We start from the raw sequence: 12,827 nt of genomic DNA on the forward strand, positions 1-12,827 counted from the left end.
ATGACTGTAATGATCTCCAGCACTAACTCTCTGTCTCCACCTTACTGCACTTCTCGCTCCTTATCAGCGTGGTGAGGACAGACTTTAAAAAGGTGACACTAAACACAAATATATATATATATATATATATATATATATATATATATATATATATATATATATATATATATATATATGCATTACAAAAGAATACACACACACACACACACACACAGTCCAGCCATGCCCCCAGGATGTAGGAGGTTTGTGCATATCATATCCTTTTCTATCTTTTATTTTTTTAAACCCCCACGACAATCCTTGTGTGTGTGCACACACTACAGTACTGAGTCTATGGCAACACTCCTGCCATCTCTCAAATAATCCATTCGCTCACCGTGTAGTGTATATATAATGTTCAAAATGGAAGACTAGTCAGAGCCATCTCGTAAGTAAAAAAAAATGTTAGAATGATCACAAGCTGTTGGATAAAAGGTTTAGGAAAGAAAAAAGAAAAAAAAAGAGAGAAGCAAATTGTGCACAACCCTGAGAATGGGTTTGGGACCTTAATGTGCTTAGATCGAGGGAGTTTCCTTCAGTAGCTGTTCTAAAAGCTGAAGGCAAAATATCCTTTGTGCTTTGTCTTGTGCCTCGCTTTACCCGAGTAAAAACTGTGGGTTCTGTTAAAAAAAACGACCAAATACAACCACTGATGCTACAGCCAGGGGCAGTGGGTAAGAAACAAACAAACAAACAAACAAACAAACAAACAAAACCCCAAAATAAAGATTTCATGTGGCTGGGATACAATTATAGATGGTGTGTTCACTATAGTCAAAGAACATTTGGTCTTCAGCTTTTAACCCGACCAGCACTGTCACCGCTGTACACACGACAAGCCGAAACCTACAGCCGCAGCAACAGTAGTCACATTTCCAGATAAATTTTACATGGAAGGAGAAAGAAACCAATATATCCCACGCTGCACTATATATATATACACACATGGTAGGGATGCATAAAAGACTTCTTGTGTATGCATATGAACACATTTTTGTACTTACAAAAACAGCATTATTAAATTAAAAAGAAAAAAAAAAAAGAGGAAAAAAGAGGGGTTGGGATGAGAACCGATTCTCTCTAGAGGTTAGGAGTAATAAAGCCCTTACAATATGTAAAGGTTCAGCGGGTGTGGCCTCGCGTCTATACACTGGGTGTCGGGTTGAGCGTGGAGCCGTTGCTGCCCTTAATGGTGAGCCCGATCTCTTCCTTCTTCTCTTTATCCTGATCTTTCTCTTTCTCCTCATCCTTGAGAGAACGCATGTCCACGGATTCGGGTTCGGCCGTGGCGTAGCGGCCCTTGCGGTGCTCTTGGAGCGCCGGACCCCAGCTGGGATGTGGCTTCATCGAGTTCTTCAACCGCTGCAGCACATCGGAGAGAGAGAGAGAGAGAGAGAGAGAGAGAGAGAGATGGAAATTAGATTAAGAATGCAAAGACAGACGTATCTTTTCGACCTCACGGTATAAGCTTATCGTGCTTTCAAGGCGGCTGGAATTCTTCCCAAAACGCTGAGGAAGCCGAAATGATGGAAGCATTTTAAATGAGCAGTATGCTGATGTAGATAAGTTATAGAAGACTTGCTCGTTTTAAAGGAACATTCTAGATTAACCGCATTCTTTTGACTATTTTATGCAAAGCATATAGCTCAGGGTTCTTGCCCTTTCCTAGTGGAAGTATTTTTTTTTTCCAAGACTTTCTATTCAAAGTTTTGTTGGTCATTTCTTAAAACCTGCTTAAACGCTATATGGAGTCTGCATTCGTGCAGATGATATGGGAATAGCTAAAGAAAAAACATCTTTTGAACCATAGTGTCTCAAGTCTACTTGTTACCTGGATGATCGACTGTGTTTATGTTCAGTGAGAGTTCTTCACGAGTCCCTTGTTTGTCCTGAGCAGTTAAACTGCCCACTGTTCTTCAGAAAAATCTGAAATCTCCTGCACATTCTTTACTTTTCCAGCATCTTCTGCATATTTGACCCCTTTCCAATAGCGGCTCTATGATGTTGAGGTAAGTCTTTTCACACTGAGGACGACTGAGGGACTCGTACAGAACTATTATATAAGGTGCAAACATTCACTGATGTTCAAGAAGGGAACATTAACAACCGGGGGTGGCGGGGGGTGCAAACTTTTGAACAGAATAATCGATGTAAATTATTATTTTTCTTGATGAAAAGATGGATCTCAACTTCGGAAACAGCCACTGTCGGAAAGGAGTCAAATATGCCGAACCACTCAATTAAATAAACACTAAATAAAATACCCAGTGCGATTTTTTATGATTTTTAAAAAAGTATAATAAAGTTTTGCAGTTTCTGCAAGGCGTGTGCAAACTCATGACCTCAACTGTATGTGAGCAGCTGAGGCTTTAGACCAGGGGTGTCCAATCTTATCCGGAATGAGCCGGTGTGGGTGGGTGCAGGTTTTCATTCCAACCGAGCAGAAGCCACACCCGAGTCTATTGAAAGCCGAGATCAACTGTTTAAACAGGTGGAATGAAAACGCGCAGCATCTCACCTCCAAAAACGTGGTTCCATCAGACATGGCGATTTTGTAAAGGGCGTAGACGGGAATACAGATCACCGAGGACAGGGCCATGCAGAAGCCGATGACCAGAGACCAGTCTGGGTACACGTAATCGTTGTAAGTGATGGGTTTGTACTGGATCACTGTGAAGATCAGGATGAACTGGATACACAGAGGAGGACAGGGTGTTAACGCTAACTGAGAACTGTTTACTACAAAATCCCATTTACTTCATGAAGTCTACCAATCTGGCATGGCAACGGTGAACACTGACCGAGATAATAAGTGGAGAGATGAACCTCCAACAGACCCTGAAGAACACCGGTGGAGGGAAGCCCAGCATCATCTCTACATCCTTAAAGTAGTTTCTGTGGCCTGCAAGAGGAGAACACATTGAACGCTACAGCCCTATCGACACACCACAGATAAAACATCAGTAAAAGCAGGAAGTTGAGGTGACTGACTTACCATAAACATACATGATGCAGATGCACATGATGCAGGAGATGATGACTAGTGAGAAGCTGGCAGCGTAGTTATCCATCAGCAGCAGCCAGTATATTCCCGCCTGCAACCACAAGAGGGCAGCAAAACATGAGGCACTGCATGGGCCGCTGAGTTGTATTCTCAGGTGTGTGCGCAAGTCACCTGTGTGGTCAGTGGTACCCCCAAGAGAAACCCGAGGACGGACACTCCGAGTGTGATGAAGGTTTTGTTTCGGATGATCTTGTCCGTGCCGATCTCGTCCACTACGGCTGTCACCAACGTCTCCAAAAGACAGAACTGTCCAAACACACACACACAAGGAAGTGAGGGAATACTGCACTCTTCAAACATTCCCTGCTGAAGAGTGGACTTTTGTTAAATGAATATTGAACAAATATTGAACCCTCTTGGTTCTGATTGGTCAGAAGGTGTTGCTTAATTTTAAAGCACTGTTTTTTGTTAAAGTATCACCTAGTAACACACATAGGGACCTCTATGGTGGCTGCGCCACATTAACATTACCGGTATAAACTCCACTTTGGTGGGATGTTTTGACTATCCTGACCCAGGTTGAATTTGTGAGAGAATAAAGGACAGGCTGAGTTTACCTGTGTGCCGAGACCGAGCAGGATGAGCATGAAGAAGAAAAGCAGCGACCAGAGTGGTGAGATGGGAAGCAGCGTCAGGGCTTCCGGGTAGGCAACGAAGGCCAGGCCTGGCCCGTGGTCCGCCACCTCGGACACGTCCACTCCCAGGTGCTGTGCCATGAAGCCCAGGATGGAGAAGATGACAAAGCCGGCGTACACGCTTGTTGCACAGTTCGTCACACTGATAATGATGCTGTCTCTGTTCAGCAAAATCAAAATTAAGTGTTAGAAAACCAGTTAAACTCAATGTTCCTGGTATAACTGGGATGTTACTGTGAATTCTACCAGTTCTGAGGATTCACACACCAACCCAAGCTTAAGGCATAAAGTGAGGGGTTTTTTTTTCATGGTGAATCCATTTCTTGAAAAAAAAAATAAAAAAAATAAAAAAATAAATAAATAAATAAATAAATAAATAAATAAATAAATATATATATATATATATATATATATATATATATATATATATATATATATATATATATATATATATATATATGTACACGGGTGCATATCAAAAAATGTTTATATCATGGAAAAGTTAATTTTTTCCCCCATAATTTAATTCAAAAAGTAGAACCTTCATATATTCTAGATTCGTTACACATAAAGTGAAATATTTCAAGCCTTTTTGTTGTTTTAATCTCGATGATTACGGTTTATGGCTCATGGAAATCAAGCATCCAGTATCTCCAAATATTCGAATATAGAATTTATAATAGAGAAATGTTGACCTGAGAAGACTCTAATCAGATAATTAACTCAAAACACCTGCGAAGGTTTCCTGAGTCTTTAATCCCTCGGTCTGGTTCAGTACACGACCACAATCACGGGGAAGATGAGAGTAAATGTTGCATTTCGTTTGGAAATCAAGGTTCCAGAGTCTGGAGGAAGAGTGGAGAGGAACAGAACCCAAGCTGCTTGAAGTCCAGTGTGAAGTTTCCACAGTCAGTGATGATTTGGGTTGCCATGTCATCTGCTGGTGTCGGTCCAGTGTGTTTTCTCAAGTCGAGAGTCGATGCAGCGTCTACCAGGAGATTTTAGAGAACTTCATGCTTCATCTGCTGACGAGCTTTAAGGAGATGCTGATTTCCTTTTCCAGCAGGACTCGGCACCTGCCCACAGTGCCAAAACTTCTAGTAACTGGTTTACTGACCGTGGTGTTACTGTGCTCGATCGTCCAGCCGACTCGCCTAACCCGAACCCCATAGAGAATCTATGAGACACCAGACCCGACGATACAGACGAGCTGAAGACCGCTATCAAAGCAACCTGGGCTTCCAGAACACCTCAGCAGCGCCACACGCTGATCGCCTCCACGCCACGCCGCGTTCACGCAGTCATTCATACAAAAGGATTAAAACCCCGACCGAGTATCGGTGCATAAATGAACACACTTTCCACAAGGTCGACATTTCTGTATTATAAATTCTATATTCGAATATTTGGAGATACTGGATGTGTGATTTCCGTGAGCCGTCATCATCGAGATTAAAACAAACACGGGCTTGAAATATTTCACTTTATGTGTAACGAATCTACGATATATGAAAGTTCCACTTTTTGAATTAAATCATGGAAAAAAATGAACTTTTCCACGATATTCTAATTTTTTTAGATGCACCTATATATATATATTTTTTTTTTCCTTGGTCAGTTTGGTGACCCAGATTGCAGCCCAATACTGAATCAACATTGAATCAATGTTAATGCATCAACCAAACTATCATTGAATCAGTGTTGAAATTTGAAATTTAACATCATCAGCTTTGCACCCTGAAATAATGTTATTTCTACGATGAAAAATAAATAAAAATAAAAAAAAATCAATATTTGTTCAGCTAGAGGGAAGGGTCATGAGGTCACAAAACGAACAGGAACATTGGTCCGTATATTTGATTTGACACAGGTTTAATGCCCTTCCTGACACAACCCTCTCATTTCATCCGGGCTTGGGACCGGCACCGAGTACCTGCCCGGGAATCCACCCCGGGCTGTGACGGTGAGACCGTGGGATCTTTAGTGGAAATGCACTCAGTTGATTTGCATTGTGTTGAATGAGAGGACGGATGGATTGACATTAAATCTAAGCCCCACCAGAAGGGAAATGAAGCTGACCCAAAATCAACACTGATTCCCTGTTGGTCTTTTCAACACTGAAACACAATGAATTATCAACATTAATTTAATATTATTTAGTATTCAATATTCAACCTCAACCGAAATGATGATTCTGATGGAATTTCAACATTGAATCAATGTCACCTTGCTATCTGGGGAGATTTAATTAATTTTTCAATTAATTATCTATAATCATTTATAAATGATATTACATATCCAGTTCATCAAATATATAAAGATACATATATATAAAAATATATAAACACTTTTTTTTCCTTCTAAATAGTCAACCCAGGGTGTCATTTTACTTATTCATAAGCTGGAAGGTATAAAAACTGTCATGTGAATTGTGGCACGTCCAGTACCTGAAACAGTTGTTGTGAAATTTGTTATAGGAAGCCATGGTGATGAGCCCACCCCAGGCACAGCCCAGAGAGTAGAAAATCTGAGAAGCAGCGTCACCCCACACCTACATGACACGACCAGACAAACTGTATTATACTGGTACCGATTAACATGTTTTTTTCAGCACACAACCTGCTTCTTATCGTTCAGCTTCATTTGATGTCAGTGGTGTGCTGACCTTGGCATCCAGGATTTTCTGCCACTGTGGAGTGAGGTAGTATTGAATTCCACTGATGGCACCGTCTAATGTGATGCCTCGAATGAAGAGAATGGTCAGCACCACGTAGGGGAAGGTCGCTGTGAAGTACACCACCTGAGAAACAGCAGCAAAATATAGCAACGTTTTTCTATAAATTATTCTATAAATGTTCCATTCTCTAGATCTGGAGTCATCAGCTGCTCAATTGTAGCTTGGATGAAGACGCAGGAAAGAATTTCAGAGGATGAAACTGAGTAAAAAAATAATACAAATAAAATAATAATAATAATAATACATTATGTAAAGCAGTAATTCAGTGACTCTAAACATTAATTATTGTGGATCCTCGGTCATAGCTTCTTTTCTATACCGCTTATCCTACCGGGTCACGGAGAACCTGGAGCCTATCCCAGGGGCACAAGACGGGGTACACCCTGGACAGGGTGCCAGTCCATCTCAGGGGACAATCACATACACACTCACGCACCCATTCATACACTACGGACACTTTACACACGCCAATCAGCCTAACATGCATGTGTTTTGAAACCGGGGGAGGTGCACTTGAACGTGCTAACCACTAAGCCACCGTGCGTCCCTCAAGCACTCCGTTTAGGTAAATGATTACATTAAAGGTGATGGGAATTCGGAATTCGATGTAGTAGGACGCGAAGTTGGAGGCTCCTGATGATTTCGATTAAATTGTAATTAATTTGCGCTTTTCGGTCATACAATATGTTTTGACTTATTCTACTCTGTTTCCTTGTTTGCAATTTTAACTTTGTGGTACGTTAAAATGTCTGGAAAGAACATGAAAACCCGTGGTAGCATTCAGACACGACTGAGGCCAAGTGTGCGCGCCGCGACTGAGTCCCCTTCTCCCCCTGAATCCGCGTCGCCGAGCGGTGACCCTGACTTCCCCGAGCGGTGACCCTGACTTCCCCGAGCGGTGACCCTGACTTCGCCGCACTCAGGCTTGAGTTGCTGGCTTTACTGAGGAAGGACATCGCCGATATTTTTAAAAAGGAGCTCCAGAAGCTCCAGGAGACTCTCGGGGGTGCGCTGTCTACTGTCCAGCTTGACCTGCAGGCCGTGAAAACACAGCAGGCTGGTGATAAAGTTGCTACCGAGGCTACCCTATCAACACTGACGGGTACTGTTGGGGAAATGGAGCACGCGCTCTCCGGTTGCACCGATGACACAGCACACATGAAGACTACTATCAAGCACCTGTACAACCGCTGCCGTAGCGGCCTTGTTAAAGGAGGCGTTTGGTCTGGAGAAGGAGCCGGTTTTGGACTGGTCAAGGACCATCTCCGTTTTCCCTGACTACACAGCCAAGACAGCCCGGGCCCGGGCCGCGTTTAATGAGGTTCAGCATCAACTCCGTGGTATTGAGAGCGCTTGCTATGGAATACTTCACCCGGCTCGGCTTCGCATTACATACAACGGTGTTCAGAAGGACTTTATTTCAGCGGAGGAAGCAGGAGACTACGTTAGACTTCTTTTATTTTTATTTTTTGCACTCGGCCTTCCAGCGCTACAGAATTCTGATTCTTATTGAAGATACTGTCGTTGCATTACTCCACCTAGATTTTGTGGACTTACACCTCTTAAAATGTACTTCTGTATTAATGTGCTTCTCTGTTTCGATGCTCTGACCGGTTAGAGTTTCTGTTTAATTTTATTAGTGTTATCTCCTGGGCTTTACGTGTTACAAGTCTTTAAAAGGTAAGGACATTATTATTATTTAAAAAATAATATTTATTATTGTGTGCAGACTGTTTATCAGTCTTGGTAATTTTGTTGGTTAGTTCAGCTGTACTCTCCGAGTTGTTTTCACATTGTGGACAACGTTCGGTTTCTGTAGGATACACTGCTGTCTCATTTGTTTATGGAGACTTTGGGTGTGTGGGTGTTTGGAGGATTGTGAGAGTAAGCAGAACATGCCAATGCTTTGAAGGATGTAATGTTATTTAATTGTGAATCTGTTTTTAGAGTTTTTGTAATGTCACAGTCTAAAACTGGATTTAAAGAGAAGCAAATTAGTAAATGAATCACATGTTAATGAATCATACGTAAATGAATCGCATGAAAATGTATCACTTGAATATGAATCTCATGAATATGAATCACATGTAAATGAATCATATGTACTTGAACCATATGAAAATGAATAAATAAATTAAAGACAAAAAAAAAAAAATTATTACATTAAAAGCAGCTCAGACCAAAGGCTACAAGGCTAAAGACCATAGGTCACAGATATTCAGTCATTTTCCATTTATTTAATGTCTCTGCTTAGTGAACTGACAATAAGGCTTGTTAAAAAATAAATAAAACAGAATTTAAAAAAAAACATAATACACAAAGTGTTTATTATCCCTGCATTACAATCAAGACAGACTTATCTGTTCAGAGTCCTTGGTGCCGTTTAAAACTGGTAATGTGAAGAGTGAACTACGAAACAAAACCACCACTTTGAATTGTCTACATTCGTCTAGATCAGGGGTGTCTAATCTTATCCGGAAAGGGTGCAGGGTTTCATTCCAACCACGTAGAAGCCACACCTGAGTCTACTGAAAGCCAAGCTCAACTGATTAAACAGGTGTGAATCAGGTGTGGCTCCTGCTTGGTTGGAATGAAAACCAGCACGCACCCACACCGGCCCTTTCCGGATAAGATTGGACACCCCTGGTCTAAATAGCAATAAACTCATCATTAATAACCATCGAGCATTAAAAGTTATCTATTGTTACCATTCTGTCATGGTAACTGCTAATCCAGGCTTTTGTAAACAAAGAAGTTTTACAACTGGACCTTTACAAATTTTGCTTACACACCTCTTTAACAGTGTTGACAGTGCCAACAAGTGCTGCATGGAAATATATAATGAATGTATTGTGTTGGAAAAAAAAAAAGAAAAAGACAAGAATTCTATGCACAGAAAGTCAAACGGAGTCATTTAGAATTTCTCCACTGCATGTAGTTTGTGAACAGATGGAGGACAGTCTGGCTTACCTTGCCAGAGGACTTCACCCCACGGATAAGGCAGAGGAACACTACCACCCAGGAGATAGCCAGGCAGCCCAGGATGGGGAGGCGGACTTCACCAAAGTTCCCTATGCCATCTGAGATGTTCAGTACATAGTTCCTGAGAGGACAAGACAAATGAGTAATGAGTGAAAAACAAATACATGAATATATATTTAAAAATATTCATTTCCCTCAAGTATTATTGGCAATATCAACAACATTTATAAGGAGCAGACACACAAATCTTTAAGATGCTTGGGGATCCTCCTAACAGCAGAGAACTTACAGGGACTTACAGTAAGTATTATGAATCAGTAGAAGTATAATTATTAAGAATAATTTCACAAAGCCTCATTTGTTCAAAGTTTCATTTGGACGTTTGGTAGTATCTAAACGTGTCATTTTGAACATAAAGCGTCTGAAAGACAGCAGAGTCAACTGTTCATTATCCTATTACAAAAGCCTGTTCAAATAAAATAATTTTTAAAAAAAACAAAAACATCTGGAATAAAATAAATACAGGTAGACTGAGAAGATTTCCTGTTTATTCCTTTGCTGTAGGTTTTCCTCAGGTTTATTCAGGAAGCACTACATCACTCTGTGTGTTTAGTAAGAGCTCCAACTTTGCACACGGACAAAAACAATCCGATATTTCAAGACCGCTGCCCAATCCAATCAACTCTGCCCTCAACAATGCATGGTCTGAGGAAGAGAACGGCAGCAACACAAACGCCTTTCATGGTACAGAAACAAACAGAACCCGAGGAGCTAGGCACAAAACATCTACAGGATGATTCAACACAGACACAGACACACACACACACACACACACACACACACACACACACACACACACACACACCCCTCGCTGTCAAAGCTTCCATTCTCCACACATTGCCAGTGGACGCATGTACCGAAACGCACGCGTACGTTCACGTGCGTGCACACACACACACACACACACACACACACACACAAAACATTATGCTCAGCTGTTGCCAGCCTCATGTTTAATTCTTCCAGCTGATGACTAAAAAAATTTCCAACAAGCATATCTGTGAACTCCAAATCCAAAACGTGCAGCGCATTTCCAAAGCGTAAGAAAACTGCAGAGACAGTCATTTCATACACTAATGAAAAAGGCAGTTTATCATCATAATTATTCATTCATTTTTAAGCACACGGCAAGTTTAACCGTTACCACCAGGGCTGTTTCGGAACTTTTTGGGGCCGTACGTGACATCACACAGATAAAACGAGCCTCGTCATCTCGTCACTCCACCGATTTCTGTCCACGCTTACAGTACATCAGGAGGGAAATCAGTAGAGTGAAAAAGAGAGTGTTATTAAGTATTATTGGCTGAAAAAATAAATTTTGGTCCGAACACAAGTTCTCCAGAATTCAGCCATGGTGATGTTAAATGGGTTTTGCCTCACAATTGTAAAATATTGTAATTGAGGATGTTCAGGATGTTTGGATTGGATAAGATGGGCTCATTTAGAAAACTGTATTGTATTGTACTGAACAGTACTGAATATCTTATTCATTTTATACCTTAGTACACACTAAAACTTTAAATTCTATTTAAATTTTATTTTTTTATTTTTTATTTTTTTACCTTAAATGACTTTGGGTAAAAAATCTGTTATTTCATGCATCGTTTTAAAGAAGGTATCTGATATAAACTGAGAAAAGAGTGGATCAGGTGGCGCTACATGGACGCTACAAGTGACGCTCAAGTGATTATATAAGAACTTATATAAGAAGTTACAATGAATACAGTACGTAGTGAGTTGACGTCTGCTTAGAAAACAGATGTGGAGAAGGATGTATGGGTGCAGCCATAGTGGTCCATACCAGAAAATTAAATAATCAGTTGTTCTACTATGCCAAAACTGAACAGAGTGGTAGTCAATGGACAAGCTCATTGGTGCCATGCTAACCTCCAGTATTCCTCACTGGGACTCGTCCTCTTGGTGCGGTTGATCACCTCAGTGAGGCCTGACACTGCATTAGCGGTGACGTTGGTCAAGGTGGCATTTGCCTTCAGTGTGCCCATTACGCCACTGCAGTCTGGGGTGTTCCAGGGGTTGTTGCAGTATGTCCATGGCAGCAGATTGGTCATGGACATGAAAAAGTAGTAGATTGCGATACAGATCACCACATTGTAATAGATGCCGATGTAAGTGGAGACCACCATCATTCCATAGCCAACGCCTAAGAGAAAAAAAAGGGGAAGGGTAGTATATTATTTAATCTGTCGATTATGTCCAAATGAAAATTTCCTACTGATGCAGGCTGGCTACTTTCATATACATATATTGTAAAATACTCAATATACTGTATTTTCATGTCAGTGTTTAGAAATATAAATAATAGCAGAATCCTTCTAATACTAATAGCAGCTAGGACAGGAGGAAGTGTAAATAAGTGATGGAGGTCATGTGATGGAGGGGTAAAAATAATCTTTTCACTTCATCATTCATTTGTGAAGACTTTTATTTCAACTCACGTCAAACTAACCTGGACGTAGTCTCTGTAATGTAAAGAATTTGCATGTTTTGTTTTCCAATATAATTTGCTGCTCATTACAGAAATTGAGACGCACTTATAAAACAGTATAAAACCATATTGATATTTGTTTTAGGACAAATCTTGGACTTTTTTTTTTTATTTTTTAAAAATTCAGAATTCACAACCAGACAAATTCTGGACATTAGACATCTTGGTTAAAAGAAACGCTGAAATTTAGACCACAAATCATGTGACTCACTGTACAATCAATCATTACCAAGTGATATCTGATTCCAGAGCTAACCTAATCCGCGCTAAGCTTTATAGAGGCTCACCTTTGAACATGGGGCTGACCTTCCACACTCCCAGGCAGCCCAATGAGGTGAACTGGCCAAAGGAGAGCTCCAAGAAAAACAGCGGGATGCCACAAAACACCAGCATGATAAAGTACGGGAACATGAAGGCACCTGACAAACATGTAAACACATCTGGTGCTGAGTCCTTTATTTTTACATCAGGATGTTTCTTAGTTAAATAACAACTGCAATACCATCTGAGCAAATGATTCAATTAGACCAAAACATTGCAGTTGTACCACAAAATCTAGCATTTTCTTTTAAAAAAATTTCACCTAATTCATTTTCGAGAGAAATAAGCAGACTTTTAGAAATAAGGATACATCTTTACATTAATAAAGCAATCTTCCCTTTGTTTTGTCCATCTATACAGAACCAACAACAGAGGGGGTTCCTTTTCAGAAAATGCTCCAAAATATAAGACCCCATTAGGAAGTGAAGAGACCTTAACTATACAAAGAACCTCTGACAAACCCTTTAAAAAAATAGTATTCAG

At 40.6% G+C, this 12,827-nt stretch overlaps 1 protein-coding gene across 1 annotated transcript in view; it reads right to left on the reverse strand.

Annotated features, from left to right (window-relative positions):
* Positions 1–192: 192 nt before the first annotated feature.
* Positions 193–12,827, reverse strand: part of slc6a9 (solute carrier family 6 member 9) — a 56,949-nt gene continuing 44,314 nt past the window's right edge. Inside the window, exons 3-13 of the mRNA XM_017471421.3 lie at positions 12,311–12,442; positions 11,405–11,678; positions 9,446–9,578; positions 6,404–6,538; positions 6,186–6,289; positions 3,661–3,898; positions 3,215–3,349; positions 3,035–3,134; positions 2,841–2,941; positions 2,558–2,728; positions 193–1,401 (exon numbers count right to left, since the gene is read on the reverse strand). Of these exons, the coding sequence (XP_017326910.1) occupies positions 1,183–1,401; positions 2,558–2,728; positions 2,841–2,941; positions 3,035–3,134; positions 3,215–3,349; positions 3,661–3,898; positions 6,186–6,289; positions 6,404–6,538; positions 9,446–9,578; positions 11,405–11,678; positions 12,311–12,442 (1,742 nt within the window). The 3' untranslated portion in view covers positions 193–1,182. The remainder of the gene's footprint in view (positions 1,402–2,557; positions 2,729–2,840; positions 2,942–3,034; positions 3,135–3,214; positions 3,350–3,660; positions 3,899–6,185; positions 6,290–6,403; positions 6,539–9,445; positions 9,579–11,404; positions 11,679–12,310; positions 12,443–12,827) is intronic.

Source organism: Ictalurus punctatus, chromosome 7, assembly GCF_001660625.3.
Source record: "Ictalurus punctatus breed USDA103 chromosome 7, Coco_2.0, whole genome shotgun sequence".
Lineage (NCBI taxonomy): Eukaryota > Metazoa > Chordata > Actinopteri > Siluriformes > Ictaluridae > Ictalurus > Ictalurus punctatus.